This window comes from Dipodomys ordii, unplaced genomic scaffold (assembly GCF_000151885.1).
Source record: "Dipodomys ordii isolate 6190 unplaced genomic scaffold, Dord_2.0 Scaffold83, whole genome shotgun sequence".
NCBI classification, from domain to species: domain Eukaryota; kingdom Metazoa; phylum Chordata; class Mammalia; order Rodentia; family Heteromyidae; genus Dipodomys; species Dipodomys ordii.
This window is the reverse complement of record NW_012267299.1, coordinates 8258587-8275508: the sequence shown is the minus strand read 5'-3', so window position 1 is coordinate 8275508 and position 16922 is coordinate 8258587. Positions and strand designations below refer to the sequence as shown.

At 34.9% G+C, this 16922-nt stretch overlaps 1 protein-coding gene across 4 annotated transcripts in view; it reads right to left on the bottom strand.

Moving 5' to 3' along the window:
* Positions 1-16922, bottom strand: part of Pde4d (phosphodiesterase 4D, cAMP-specific) — a 1420835-nt gene that overhangs the window by 13022 nt on the left and 1390891 nt on the right. For all 4 annotated transcript variants that reach the window (XM_013025262.1, XM_013025263.1, XM_013025265.1 and 1 more), the window contains 5 exons: positions 11859-11952; positions 9806-9978; positions 8851-8949; positions 7055-7219; positions 5763-5862 (listed from right to left, as the gene is read on the bottom strand). In XM_013025262.1, coding sequence (XP_012880716.1) covers positions 5763-5862; positions 7055-7219; positions 8851-8949; positions 9806-9978; positions 11859-11952 — 631 coding nt within the window. The remainder of the gene's footprint in view (positions 1-5762; positions 5863-7054; positions 7220-8850; positions 8950-9805; positions 9979-11858; positions 11953-16922) is intronic.

Below are 16922 nucleotides of genomic sequence, written 5' to 3'. Positions count from 1 at the left end.
ATTGTTGCAACAGGTCCACCTGTATCCTTAAACAACTGGTTTTTCCCCATCTCCTCCACAAGTTATACTGACATCAAATATAGTGAAAGCAGGTTTTTTTTTTGTCTTTTCTTTTTTGGTACTGGGGATCGAACCCAGGATGTTGCACTTGCTAGGCAAGCGCTTTGCCACTGAGCTACATCCCAGCCCTGATATTGCCCCATTCTTAAAGAAATGGAAAGACTTGGAAAAAATTATATTAAGCAAGGTAAGCCACACCTAAAGAAACATAGGTTGCTTAATAATCTACAGTAAGTAGATTTAAAAGAACTTGTTTTAAATCACTTATTACCTACAGGATGCTTTTTTAAATAATGGAGGTAGTAATGTTGTAACTTTGGAAAGAGCTCTACAAATAAAAGCAAATTCAAACATTTTACCAATCAAATTTAAAATTGTTAAAATGCCTGACAAGAGTATGAAGAAATGGCACACTGTTGGTGAAAATGTATAAACTTTCTGGAGGGCCAACAAAGCAATCTGTATCAAAATGTGAAATATTAAACTGAAGATTATCACACAAGTTCAAAGCAATATGAGTAGAAAGTGATGAATAACTCAATATCCATTAAGAAGGCTCAAATAAATTCAATTTTTTAAAAACAGGGAACATGTCCAAACTAGGCTATTGAATATGCAAATGTTTATAGGAAAGCATTTATGAGCTTAGATAGATAGATAGATAGATAGATAGATAGATAGATAAGATAGGTAGAAAACTCTCTATGTAACTGTGTGCATATTTGCCTAAATGGAAATCTGAACTGATATTCAATGAAATTATTACATTTAAGGGAAGAATAGCAGATGAATTTTAGTATCTTCTTCATTTTTCATATGGTTTCTATTCTGTTTTACAATAAACATATTCTGAAATCTTAATAGACATTAAAAAAATAAAGAACATATACTCCATAAGGAAGAGAAATATGGGTCAAATTTCAAGTTTACCATGCTTCAATATGAAATAGAGGTAAATTCCACATACACTTCTGCTTATCTGCTTGGAAAAACACATTTTTCAAGAGTAAATTAATGTGTAAGTATTTGGAGTAAAACGATTTTGAGCTCAGAAATCAGATCTAGCTTTGAAGTGAGCACTCAAACTCTCCTTTTTTGGCCTTATCTATAATTTGAGATCAATCCCTCGAAATGTTTGTAAAGATTATATGGTATTAGGAAGATAGTGGAAATGTGAGTGGATCCTAATAATGCTCCCAAGATTTCTTCCATAAAAACCATTGGCAAAAAGACAGTGGTGACTGACTTGAAATTCCAGCAATTCTCAATCTAGGAGGGGAAATGGAGAAGAAAAGAGATTCATAGACACAGGAGTAAAGGAAGACTAGGTTTGGCTTCGGCAGCTCCTACCTATAATATCTTAGCTACTCAGGAAGGTGATATACTCAGAAAAAGTCACAAATGGCACTGTGACTGTGGCTCAAATGGTAGAGCCACAACCTTGAGCAGAAGAAATTCAGGAACAGGCCCTGAGTTCAAGCCCCAGGACTGGCACACACGCGCACACACACACACACACACACACACACACTCACTCACTTCTTCACGGTAGCAATGTTCACAGAAATGATTGGAAAAAAGACTGGAAAAAAGAAAAAAGATAGGGCAAGACCACTTCAGAGCCAGTTGAGACAGATACGAAAAGTAGAGGAAGACCTGCACTCCCACTGTTATCGCTTAGCTAGAGTCAGCCAGGGTTAGAAAATGACAATATATTATCTGTTTCAATGTTACAGAAGACACAAGTGTTTAGAGGGACTTCTCACCAGACTTTTTCTGGAAATGAGGGGGGAGAATGCTCTTAACTTGATACCATTTTGAAAGCCAAAGTGTTAATTTAAAACTGCCTGACTCTCAATTCATCTACTCTGTATGTCTCAACCCATAGTACTAAGCTTGCCTCATGTTACATATTCACCTGCTAAACTCTGTCTTTTCCAGTATAATGTACGTCTGTGAAAGCCAAGCTTTTGTCTTGTTCAACATGCATTTCTCAAGCCTACAACACTTTTTGACACTTGGCATGTTCTCAGTACATTGTTATCCAATTACATGAGACCTAGTTATATCTATATTACCCCCATTTGTTAAACATATATTTGTTTTTATTTTGAAATTACTGGTTCATACAGCAAAATAAATTCTCTATAAAATCTATTATTATAGCTATGGAAGACATAGGTTAAAATAAGATTAGAGGGAGGTAGATGCTGGTGACTCATGCCTATAATCCTAGCTATTCGAGGCTGAGAAAAGTCCAAGAAATTTATCTCCAATTAACTGGCAAAACACTGGAACTGGAGGTATGGTAGAGCATTGGAAATGAGTGAGAAAATCGAGCAAGAGGCCCTAAATTCAAGCTCTAGTACTGGCACCAAAAAGAAAAAAAATCAGAGTAATTAAAGATGTACGTGTACCGTTCATGAGATCCAGCTGCAGCCCTACCTAAATAGGATGTACTAGTCCACTCTTGGAAACCAAAAAGAAAAAAGAAAGAAAAGCAAAAAATAAAATAATAAAATAAAAGGACAACATATACTTTGATACATAACTAATATAAATAAATCTTTTTCCCAAACTTAAGCGTCTTTTGCTATATAAAAAAAGAGTTTCTTTCCAAATACAATTCTGTGCTACATATTCTATACTTCTCACAGTTTTATTATGTTTTGTCCAAAAAATAAAGCTGTAAGTTAAATGATTTTTTGTGATTAGTATCTTCTGATATATAATATTCAAATTTCATATGAATGCATAAAATATAAATGGGTTCATTTTAATGCATTATCTTTTAAAAGATTTAGAGATAGTTTCTTGCCTGAACTTCAGTTTCTCTATGTCCTGTTCACATTCTCCTCATACTCCCAAAACATTTAATAAGGCTTTACCTCCTATTGTATATTATTTTAATTGGGGAAGGGAGAGTTTAACCAAATCTTCAAGGTAGAAGTGATCTCTCTGCTTTTAGAACCTCTAGGAGGCTTACAATGAGTATAAATACGATTAGTATAAAAATATATGGTAAATTGTAACTCCTCTGTACAGTATGTTCACAAATAAAATAAAATTAAATTAAAAAAAATATATGGTACCTAAAACTCACACATGAAACAAAGAGAAGTATGATCACAACTAAGAAGCAGGGCTGTAACTATACTGGGAACTAGCCAGATCTGCACTAGTGTTTCTCTTCATCAGCCACAAACCCAGGGGCACATCCCTTCAACTGGTCATGGCTCCACAGCCTTCTTAAAATAAACCTTAAATTAAAATTAAAATTCTTCAGAATTCCTTATTGTCCACCTTTGGCTTGGGACAGGTAGGAAGCTCTAGCTCCAAGCTAAGAGTTAAGACTGTGCTTTTCTGACTCACTAATGCTTAACTCTTCTAGGAAAGTCACAGAAAAGAGAAACTTAAGCCTACTTCATAGAAAGTAAGTTTACTGTAAATCCAAGATAAGCAGTTTTGATAGAATATTTCATAAGCAACTTACTACAAGTTTAAAATCATTAGAGATCCTCTTTTGCATATTATGAAAATAAAACTGTTAAAAAAATGTTCTTAGCTATTCAAGCTCTTCTGTGGTTCAAAACAACAACAGAACTAGCTCTAGCTTCCATGATCCCTAACACTCAACTAAGATGGTAATACTGCTCTGAGACTCTGACCAAACCTGAGAGATACTTTCAGGTACCAAGTAACAATGCAGACTCATTTGATAGGAATAACTCAGACTCATTCTTGTCTGCCATGAACACTAAAAGCTGCTCTGGGAACTTCGGGCTTCCCTGGGCTGCTGGGCACCCACAGAAAGGAGGACCCCAGCATCGCCAGGTAGCAGAGACCATCCAGTAGCAGGGTTAGTTAACCTTCCTCTCTGGACAAGTCACTAGGGGGGAAAAATGACCTTAAGTGGGCATCTTTGGCCTTTCCCTTTGCATTTATAATCATCCTCCAAATTTCTCCCATCGTCTGTATCAGTGGCTCTCAAGTCTTCAGAGTTGCTATTCTTTTCGGTGGACTGAGGCTACATTATTTTAGATAACAAGACTCCACCAATGCCCTGGTTCCCAGTAGAGTTCTTGAGCTGCATTCTATGCCAAATTACCCTTGAAGGATACACAAGAAAGAAGAACAAAACTGACCCTCATTATCCTAAAAAAAAGTATGTCACAGGGCTTCAGAGACAGTGACTTTATTAAACTGTTTTAATTTGTTCTCTCTTCTTAATTCTGGTTATAAGGAATTATACAATATGGTGATAAAAAGAAAACTTATCAGCGGGCATGTTTCATGTTATTAAAGAAAAATGTTACCTTTCTTAAATATCCAAAATTAAATCAAAACAAAATTTTCATGTATTTGCTGCAAATCTATAATATGAAGAACATACTGCTATATATATATACATATATATACATATATATATATATATATATATATATATATCTGACTATCAAAATACTACGCAGTAGGGTACATGGAAAATTCGTGTGCCTCACACTGCATGTCTTGCTAACTCTTCTGAGAAAGGGCTAGTCAGCTCTAGATATTGGTATAATATATATCTGGGGGTAGGTGGATGATGGGGTATTCAATGGTTCCTAATATTTATGTGTATGCGTTCATGAGTCCTGCAAGTACCCTTTTACAGGTCGTTGGAACATGAAATATTCTCCCATATAACTAGCATAAAAAAATTCTTAAACCAAACCCCGCAAATACATTCTCCTATCCCTATATCTCAGGAGTCTTAATAACTTCTCATTCTCCCCAGTGAAGTGTACTTTGTTGTATGGCAGTAACAGAGAGTAAAAGACATAAAAATAGATCTCAATAATCTTAAACATCTCAGTTAAATCTCTCAAAGTAAGTTTACATTTAAATTCTCTGTGTAAATCTGGATTACAGAACAATATAGAAAATAAATAGCAAAAAGATGGATACTGCTATAGCTCAACAGCTATAGTGCAAATACAAAGACTACCAGAAAAGAGGCAAACTCCTAATTTGAATAAGACCTTTTTTTAAAAAACAATTTCACAGTTTTAATAAAAAATTTAAATCCTTCCTTATCCACTTAAGTCATTTACCTATGAACTTCAAGTATGAAATAGAATTTCTGTAAGCCTGAATTCTTTTCCAAAGGCAGAGGTCAAACTTTCCCTTATATTCTTTATACAGTCCAAGATATCCATATGAAGAGCCTCCTTACAATTCCAAATGCAGTGATGACTTCTTACATGGGGACAAAACTAAGTGGCTGAAAAATCAGACTGGGAGATAAATTTCTTCTGACGAGATTCACAAAGAAAGTAGACTCAGCCTGGTGATAGTGAGGAAAAGGAAAGCTGTAGCTGCTGAGGGGGTTGGATCTCTATAACATGGAGTAGGCTTATCACTGATTTCCACAACCATTCCTTTGTATTTAAAACTTTAAAGGCAGAATAGGCACTTAGATTCCTCTTTAAAATTCACTTAATGCTTTCCAATGTCTAGAAACAGTAATATATCATTTTTACAAAAGTACCAGATCACTTGTTTTTCCAAACACCACATGCCTCATGGGATGTGAAAGTAATTTTCAGAGATAAATTCCACCACTATAAATGGACTATCATTGAAACACAAACCCATCTTGAAAGAACATTATAACACTGGGAAAATCCAATTTTATAAACCATACTTTAAACTTCACTTACTTGTATTGATCAGAAACTGATTTGACACACCAGGATGATCTACATCATGTATTGCACTGGCAAAAATTGCTGCAAGAATCTCCAAATCTGTAAACACAGCCTGGAAAAACATTATACAATGAAAGTAAAATTACTATTCTATCATGACATAAATGAAACACATACACAAATGAGGAATAGCTTCCTAGAATTCAGGCTGAAAAGAAATTGAAACTTCAAAATATATATTCATGATTCTATCAGTGAAAATCCTAGGGAATGATTTACCTATGATCTTCTATATTTTACTTTTGGAAGAAAACATTTCTCACTTTAGTATATGACCAAATATTTTAATTCCATTATATATATATATTATGTAGACAATATAAATATTGTTTGTTTTTTGAGACAGAGTTGGTGCATAACTCAGGCTGGCCTCAAATCCATAATCATAATTTTCAGAGTGTAACATTCTGAAATCACTAAAAATTAATGAAATATAAGCAATTTTCCTAAACACTTTTCTAAAAGAAAGTCTAAGCCTCAGCACAACTGACATTTTGTGCCAGAAAAAAAAAACACTTGGGCTGGGCAGCTGTCCTGAATAATATCAGGGTTTTAGCAGAGTTGCTTGTTTGACATGCTGGTAGTAAGCACAACCGAAAACGTGATGGCTGTGACAACTAGCAATACTTCCAGACATTGGTAAAGGTCTCTGGGAGGTCAGAGAAGGAAAGAAAGAGGGACAAAAATCATCTCCTGTTGAAAATCATTTGACCAAATGATCAAAATAGTTTTCCAATGAAAACAATGTACACAAAAGAGAATTTTCTCCAAAAAAAAGATTAAGGAAAATTAAAGTTATGTTAGTAAAAACTTAATGGAATAAGTACTTAAGATTTGGAAAAAATGGAAGTATTTCCTTCTAACACCTTCTAAGTACTAATGCATTGCTCATATTTTATAAAATAAAAATCCAATTAACTATACATATAAAAGCCATCAGGCTTAATTTCAACACAAACTAATTAAAATTTAATAAGCCTGATGTGATTTATGAAATGTCCAGTAGATAACTTAGAAGAAGCAGTGTTATAAACAAATGAATCCCTAAGTATTTGAAAAAATTTCATGGGCCAAATTCATCAAAGATTCAACTGTTTATTTATCTCCACATTTCTCCCCTGTAAGCCAACATATTTCCAGAGGCCAGTGATTTTGTTCCCTCCTAATTCTTCAACATAAATTCTTAAGAAAACTTAAAATGAGCTGCAAGTTACTGTTCTTAAATGTTTAGAAAGCAGATTTACCTCCAAAGCAGGTGTAGATAATAGCACATGAGTAGATTGGACAACATCTGCAGCATGAATATTGTTATGATAGGCCACATCAGCATGGTAATGGTCTTCAAGGGTCATAAGATATGTAATCAAAGTGTCTACTGGAATTTTAAAGGTTTTTAACAGGTCCCGTTCCTGTAGGAAAAGAAGTAATACTCTTACCATTTCCACAGAGCATGCTACAGGAAAAGCATAGACCACAGTTGTCTACAGAAAATCCAGAAGTTAATACTTTCCCATGTCTAGTGTCCAGAAAATGGAAACCTTTGGAATGGTCTAGGAATGCAAAGAACAATACCATCACTGAGTTATCCTTCTGGAGGCCAACAGTGCTGTACCCAAACTATATGGTGTGAGGTAGGAGGATCTGCCGATCAGAGAAGCTTCTGTGTCAGCTGCAGAGGAATCACTGACAGCCCTGGGTCACACCAGATGAAACCTGGCTGGAGTCTCCTGTTCTAGTCCTGAGGCACTGGCAATAGCCTCAACTTCTCAGTTAAATCCCACCCACAGTGGAGGCAAAGGCTCCTTAAGAAGAGGAAATGGGGGCTGGGAAGGTGACTGAGTGGTAGAGTGCTTGCCTTGCATGCTCGAGGCCCTGGGTTTGATTCCTCAGCACCACATAAGCAAAAAGAAAAAAGCAGGAAGTGGCGCTGTGGCTCAAGTGGTAGAGCGCTAGCCTTGAGCTGAAGAGCTGAGGGACAGCGCCCAGGCCCAGAGTTCAGGCCCCACACCTGGACCCAAAAAAAAATTTAAAAAAAAAGAAGAAGAGGAAATGGATATGGAAAAGATAGCACGACAGTAAAAATTAACTGAAGAAATTATATTCTAAGGTTAGTCAGTATGAAGTTTATTCATTTAAAAATGAACACACTCCATTCTCTCTATGCAAGTCGGAGTCATAGAGACAATTTTTACATTGTTGTTTCAAATGAACTACTTCAATTCTTCCATATCACAAGATGCAATGTGGAAGAAAGCAAATTGATTTTTTTTAAAAAAGCGATTTATTCTGTTTTACCTATAGTCTACCTTTCTATATCTTTATTTGTCCCTTAGTAAGGAAACAAATAAGAAAAAAGAAGTATCAAAGTAAGCAAAAAGGTGAGCAGGAAGGGAGACAGAATATAGGCAGAGTCTGCAGCCTAGAGATAAGGCCTAGGCCCTACTATGTATATAAAACAGGCCCAAAGACTCATGTGTTGAAGGCCTGTCCCAGATGGTGGCACCACTAAAAGAGATTTCTCCTCTGATGAGGCTACAGACAAGGGACTATTAGGAAGTGAGACTTCTTCTGCCCCATTCCCTTTTCTCCCCTCATTCTGCAACTCTCCCTCCAGCTTCTTTCTTTTCTTTTTCTTTCTTTCTTTCCTTCCTTCCTTTCTTTCTTTCCTTCCTTCCTTCCTTCCTTCCTTCTTTCTTTCTTTCTTTCTTCCTTCCTTCCTTCCTTTCTTTCTTTCTTTCTTTCTTTCTTTCTCTTTCTTTTCTCTTTGCTATCCCTCTCTCATTCTCTACTCTCTAGTAGCCAGGAGATGACCAGCTTTGCTGTATTGAACACACCCATGATGATGCCCTGTCTCACAACAGCCTAAAAGCAATGGAACAGCCAACTTATTGCAGGCTTCTGTCCTGGCCATAATTCTTAGAAACAGGGAGCCAAAATAAATCTTCGCTTTTAAGTAGTTTGGCTCAGGTATTTTTGTCAAAGTGGTGGGAAATGACTAACACAGTCACTAAATAAAAGACGTGATAGAAAGCCACATTACCTGAAAAATGGTGTGCATGATAACAGTCAGAGGCCGGTTACCAGACAACTCTGCTATTCTGAAAACGTGAAGACCCCATTTGTTCACATCTTCTAGTTCCTGGGGTAAAAGGAAAACACCTCAAATTAGAAAGTAGGAGAACATGAGGCAATGAACACAAATACTTCAAAATTAAGGGCAAGAGCTGGGCACTGTTGGCTCATGTCTGTAATCCTAGCTACTTAGGAGGCTGAGATCTACGGGTTGTAGTTCAAAGAGCCAGCCGGGGCAGGAAAGTCCATGAGACTCTTATCTCCAAATAACTACCACCAAGCTAGAAATGGAGCTGTGGCTCAAGTAAGTTGAGCTCTACCCTTGAGCAAATAAAAAAATCTCAGGGGCAGGGCCTGTCCCTGAGTTCAAGCCCAGGACCTGCACCATAACATAAATTAAATAATTAATTAATTAAAGGAAATTATTTTTGTACCTTAATGAAAAGATTGAACAGATTTTGTAAAATGATTCATTTTAAATATAATGGATGCACCATGTAAAAACAGGCAAACAAGGTACTCTTACTTAAAGATAAATAGTATTGCTTAACTGAAAACTTCATAGCATTTATTTTATGATCGTGACTAAATTCACATTCTTTGAACATTAGTTTTCATGGATAAAATCTAGTCACAGGTCCTTAACTATTCTTGTATTACAGGAGTGAGGATAGTGTTCTAACTCTTTAAGACCAAAATCAAAAATGGTACAGAACACATATATTTCAAACTACTTGTCTAAATCTAATTCTAATAGAATCCCCAAAAAGGATTGAGTTTTATAAAGTGCATTTCCATCTTTAAAGAAAACACATACATATTTAAACTAATGAATTTTTCCATCAATTTAAAGAAGAGTGATTCACAATCTATTCGGAGGCCTCACTGCATACATAGGGCCATGATCTCTGAAATCATCTTACCTTGGCCAGGACATCTTCTTGTTCTGTTTTAACCCCAAACCTCGGGATACTTGAATTAGTCAGACTAGAACTGTGCATCAATTTCTTGACTCCACTGATCTGAGACATTGGTCTTTTCTTTTTCTCCTTTTCCTTCTGAGTTGGAGAAGGAATTTCCACTTCATGTTGCTTATCTTAAGAAATGGAGAAAATATGCTACATTCATTATTGTTATTTGTTTTCTTCTTAAGTCAGCGCATACAAAAGGACAAGTTATAATTGATCACTATGTAGTCTAGGGAATGTTCGCAAATAGTATTTTTCTTTGAAGACTTGATTTGTTTATAATTCTATGTGGAGCAGAACAAATTTGATATCCTTAAATTATAACAAAAATTAACCAAGTAAATTCTACTACAGACTAATTAATACCAAATAGAGTGGTTGCCTCCCAATAGAACATCCTAAGGAAAATATTATTAATGACATAGGATAACATGCTTAGAGAAAGCAATACTCTTGATTATTTATACTGCTCATCAAGTCCATTTCTGTTTGAAATTTACCTTGTGGCTTGTAAACTACTGTTTACAATTAAGGACTCCAGTTTTAACATATACCTTAAAACAGACAACTTCATATACCAACAAACATCAATGTGTGAACCTAACATCTAAAGGAAATAGGTTATACTGTGGGAGTTCAGTTATATATTTATTTATTTAGTTATTTGCCGGTCATGGGGCTGAACTCTGGGCCTGGGCACTGTTCCTCAGCTCTTCAGCTCAAGGTGAGCGCTCTACTACTAGAGCCACAGCTCCACTTCCAGCTTTTTCTGCTTATGCCGTGCTGAAGAATTGAACCCATGGCCTCATGCATGCAAGGCAAGCACTCTACCACTGAGCCGCCTTCCTAGACCTCAAACAGTATTTTTTAAAAACTGGATTACTTTTGATACTTTTATTTCTGTTTCGTAGTGTGATAAGGGATGTTATGATGTTACTATGTTTTATGGAGACCAGATAAGAATCTAAAACATTATCCAAAATATAAGTGGGCATATATGCCCATTTTTGTTTTCTAAAGTAAAATATTCAGGAAGTCTTGGAACAGTAATCCATCATTAAAGGCAATCAGTACCCCTAACTCAACCTTGCAAATACTATAGTGCAATAGGTGGCTATGTAATATGTACAAGGTAGATATTACAGTGATTCTGTTTTGAAAGTAAATGTATATCAAATCACATAGGAAATGTCAAGAACACTGATTTTACTTGTTGCATGTCCTTTCTTCATTTGAGGTATGAGAATTATGCTAGGACACTGCAATCTTAATTATGATCAATGAACTTTTCTCCTTTTTGGTGAGGGGGGGGAGTGTACTAGGCTTGAATTCAGGGCCTTGCACAGTTACCTGGCTTTTTCGCTTAGGGTTGGCACTCTACCAGTTGAGCCACACCTACATTTATGGCTTTCTTCTCATTAAATGAAGATAAGAGTCTCATGGATTTGTTTGCCTAAGCTGGCTTCAAATTACAATCCTTAGATCTCAGGCTACTGAGTAGCCAGGATTATAGGCATGAGCCACTGGTGACCAGTTTAGCAAATCAGTCTTTGTCCACTGGTTTGCCAACTTCGTGTCTATTAGACTTTCAAACTATCAAGTATAGAAACCATTTCTAATTTTCCATTAGATACCTCATTCCTAATAGTAGTATTTAATAAGAATTTGCAGAGATGTCTTTGTAAAATATTCTTCATAATTTAGTTTTCTAAAAAAATCTCATGAAGAATGTAACTCAGTGATAGAGCACTTGCAAACCACATGAAATACCCTGAGTTTGATATTAAGTGACACTAAATAAATAAATAAATGAAACAATTGTTATTTGTCACCTTAGATTTCAAAGCTTACAGGCTTGTAGTCTCAAATGATTAATAAGATGAATACAAACAAAATTTTCACACCTACCTGGTTTCCAGAATGAGGTGACACTCCAGTCCCCCTTTACAAACCAACAAGTGAATAAATCAAAAGGAAAAAATGACAAAGTTCATGTTGTTAATCTCACCTAAGAATGTGTTTGATATATACTCCGAAACTTGATTTCCAGACCGACTCATTTCAGAGAGATGGGTGAGCTCCCGATTAAGCATCCTTTTAAACTAGAAAATAAACAAAACAAAACAAATACAATGAAACAACAGAATTTTTAAAAAATAAACTAGTATAATCATGCCCTAAGATACAGGAAAATACAATAAAAATATTTTAAAGTGTTTTGACAATTTACAATACTGTCCACAGAAAATACCACAATCTGTGCTGTCTGTGACAGTGGCGAGACACTGCAGACATGAGACTACCAAATATGTGGAAGTGGTTAATGTGAGTGAAGAGCTAAATTTTGAAATTCATTTTACTTTAATCATCTTCAATTTAAACTGTTACGGGCAGTCAGTACTAGAGACTTTGACACTCCGTGACATTAATCTTAGAAAGAAAGATTAAAAAATGAAGACAATTACTAGTCTTTAGAGAAGAAAAATGTAATTTATATGCATACAGAAGTGTTGCCATATGATTAAACATGACATATTTTCATCAGTTTATCACTATAAAAAGTGAATGTAAACTATTGTCTAAAGGTTAAAATCTAGTCTTTTGCCATATAGAAAAACAACAAATTGGGTGCTCTTTCAGAACTTTGAATATATTCTCCATAATGTTTCCATTTTAGAGTTTTTGTCAAGTAGGAAGCATAAGCTGTATGAGTCCTCACAACCACACGATTTACCAACCCATTCCCAAATCATGGAGTAAAAACGGCTCAATTTTCAACATGCTACACCATTATTTCACAATTTATTTTATTGGGGCTCCAATACCTAGTTCATCTACTGAAATTGATCTGCTACCACCAAATGTGATTACCATTATCCCCAATTCTCAAGATATCATATTTGTCTACCAATCAATTGCTTCTTAGTGTCAATCCTTCCTTTTGACACCGAAAATCCTTGGGCCTTTTCATATGCCTTTCATATTTCTCTCCACACAGAAAATAAAGTAACTGCTATTATTTGATCAAAAAGTCAAAGATTAATTTTTAGTAGCCTTTAACTTATTTTTATTTACTTAATTTTGTGCTGGAAATGGGGCTTGCACTCAGGTGTCAATTTTGCTTAGCTTTTTTTGCTCAAGTCTACTACTTGAATCACACCTTCATTTTAGGCTTTTTGCTGGAGATATGAGTCTCACCAACTTTTCTGCCCAGTCTTACCAACTTTTCTGCTCAGTCGGGTTTAAACTGTGATCCTTAGATGTCAGCTTCCTGGGTAGCTAGGATTACAGGTATAAACTACCAGTGCCTGGCTAAAATTTATAATTTTACTTTAAATTCCTTTTAAGTCTAGAGGGGAGAAATGAGCGAACTGAATTCCTTTACTTAGAAATTTCAAAACTATTAATTCTCTACATAAATTCATATAAAGATGGTCAGACTCAATACAGTTAAATAGATGTTTTTCAAAGTCAATCCAAATAAGCTGTAAGAATTTAACTATTATCATGAAACATTGAGGGACCAAATTTTTCAATAAACTGTTAGATATAAGAAAGACACATTTGCAGTCAAGAATAAAGAAAATTAATTCTAGCTGTCAATTTATAGGTCTAGAGAGTTTATTCTCAAACACAGGACTGCTAAGTTCCTGATTATTTTCTTTATTCATATATTATATAATTTCTAGTTAATTTTTAAATTATATATATATATATATATATGATAGAAACTCTAGAAAGTTGTACAGGAGAAAGAAGCCATATACAGTGCAACCTCTTGGTACAGTTAGTATGTACCTAATAGATATATCTATCTACGTGTCTGTGTGTGTATATACACGCGTCTTAAAATGGGATCATGTAGTATATAAAACACAGCTTGCTGCTTGTTATTACTGAGCATTCTGCATTATCATCTATTGGACAAAATAAAAATTGAAGCTTTTTAAGAATATTCAGAAAGATGGTTGCAATAGTGTTCAAAATCTTTGTCCATCTTTACTAACTTCCACTTTTAAGTGAATTATGTGTGTCAACAAGTTGTAAGTATTGATTTAAGTATCTTGTAAATATTTATCCTGGGACATAGCAGATGCTCAATCTTGAGTTGTGTTCCTCAGGTTTCTTTCTGTCACTTAGTCCCAGACTTCTGGGCCTTTTATATGGATAACTGGTTTTTATCATTGTAGGCCATACAGATGAAGGACTTGACTAGCTAACCCTTTATGCAGTTCTGTCAAAGTATTTAGAAGTATTCACATGGGAAGTTGTGACTGTGTTTCAAAAACGTAATACCACATTCATGCAATGTAAGAAAAGATGAGATTTACTGTTGAAAAAAAAAAAACCCTGCTCATGAGGCAAACACATCCAAAAGAGTTTCATGCATTCAACACCACATTTCTTTGACCTAAAGTGATACATGTTTTATGAGCAAAAAGCTATTAAGAACTACCTGGTTATGGCAAAACCCTTGAAGATAAAGACACTGGGTACTAGGACCTGCTTTCAGCACTGTGAGACACTCAGAGGGCTGTATAGAAACAGTGGCTCCCCTGAACTTCTCTCAACCCAACTGAATGACAAATGCAAGCCTGCTGGGGCAAGTGGAGAAGCTACACAGGGACATCATCATTAACAGACCCACCATTTACCATACATCAAACGTGGCAGAAGAAAATACACACCATATACCCAAGCAGAAACATGATCAGATATACCTGCAGAAATGCTATATGAAATATTAGCATTTTCTAGAAGAATAGACTGAATTGTAATTTTCTTGCAGTTTGCTTATATAATTATAATTCATCAAAGTAGCCAGTTAGTACAAACAACAAAAGCAAAAACAGCTAGGAAAAGGCATCCACTGTACAGACGGAATAGATGACAGTCTGTAAACTCCACTGAATTGTGCCTCATGGAAGACTATTCTTCTGTCTTTGTTCCCAAACACAAAAGCATGATTTGGAGAAGCCCTTCATTGTATGCTTGTCTCCCTATGAATGCTTGCAAGGTGCCTCAAAGAAGTCAACATTTCATTTAAATATAATTACAAGGAACAATATTTCAAACAAACCTTTATAAATAATTTTCCCAAAGGGGGGGAGCATGGGAAATTTCCTAAAGATAATTTTGAAACAGTCACATGTTACAACATGAAGGTATTTTCTAAAGAAATTAACATTGTTTTCCTTTTTTGCTACTGATAAAAAAAACTTCCAATCTAAGGAAGTTAATTAATAACCTAAAAAGTGATCGCAAGTTTTTCTCACTTGGTAGCTGATCTTACAACTTGGTGATATACCAGAAAACACATTTTTAATGTGAAGTCAAAGTTCTATCAGTTTGAGATGACTGTATCTTGAGCCCTTAAAAAATGTATCAAAATGAGCTGGTGAAAAGCTTAAATTCTGTGGGGATTTGGAGGTGCTTGTTATTTTCTATGCTTTTCTGCATTAAAGATAGCCAAGAAATGGCTAGCAAAATTCACACAATGATTAAAACATTTGTATAAATAATTACACAACATTACTATGAATGGGGAGAAAATGATAGAGAAATATGATTTAAAGTGGTAATCAAATATATTCTTCCTAGAACCCCATTATATTTCTTAACAAATTTAAGGAAAACAAAATACAAAACTTCTTTTCAATGGAAACTACTTGAAAATGCATGACAATTTAAATGAGCAGCTGACTATTTTTGAAGTATTTTATATTGGTGAGTTTCTCAAAGATTTTGGTTGAAATAGTTTTGCCAACAGTAGAGAAAAAACATGATTGCAATAAGGGGAAAAAAAGGAAGATTTCTAAGTGAATGCTTTCAGATCTTTTCTTTGTTCTCATGCATCAGAGTATCTATGAACAGCCTTTAAGACATAAAACAAAGTGCAAAGACAGCTGAATCTGTATTCTGCATTTCAGATTTCAAAACTCTTTTTCACTAATTAGCATTCTATATTTAAGACTGTTAGAAAAGAATGATAAATTAATCAAACTAATCAGAACTTCTAAAAATCCAATCATCTGTAATTGTGAATGTTGCCAGTATGCTCTGAATGAATTACATATCATCTTAATACAAATTTAAAGTAGTACAGGTCAAATGGCAAGAAAATTTTTGGTTTTGTTTTTCTTCCACAATATTCTGCTCAAAACCATTTGAACACACTGGAATATGATGCACTACAAGTGTGGCAGACCTAAGTCTTAAAAGCTATTTAAATGAGTAGTAAACATATATTAGTTGCAATAACATGAATCCTATGGCATTGTTCAAAATCATAATATACAACCACAAAGTCCTTAAAATGCATCAAAATCAGCTGGCTAAAAGCTAAGAGAGAAACCTTAGTAGGATTATTCCTTATAGTATTCCTTATAGTATGTTCTATAGTTGCTTGCATTAAAAAAATGAATCATGGAGTAGCAAGTAAAATTCAAACAACGAAGGGCAGGTGTGCTGGCTCACATGTATGCTCCCAGCATTCAGTAGGCTGACGCAGGAGGATTGTGAGATCGAGGCCAGTCTGGGCTACATGTCTCAAAACAATGACAATAGCAACAACAAACAAAAATATCAAACAATGAAAAATATATGTCTATATAACATATATTTTAAAACATTTAAAATCTGGACCATTTATAGCTGTAAAGGAAGCTTAAGAATAATGAGTAGCTGGACAACCGAAACACAAGTGCTCTAGTTTTCTTAGAATTCCAGTGAATCTTAACAGTGAAAGATAAAATTCCCTTCATAAAGAAATGTTTTTTTAAAAGTCCATCTAAAAGCCATTTAAGTAACAGTAAAGGAATCCTTGAAAATATGTTGTGAAAGGTTCAAATAAACTTCCTTTTCTAAACTTATGCTTCCTTTGGGACTCGATAAGGTCTTTCTACCTCTGGCTTCCATCATGGAGATAGACCTCCATGCTACCTTGCCACAAGGCTGGCAAAAAGCCTTCCAGCATGAACACAATCTCATCAAATTCAGTTAACAAAATTCATTAATACAAGTAACAGCACCAAATACACTTTCTAATTTTATAAGTAGTCATAAGTTTATT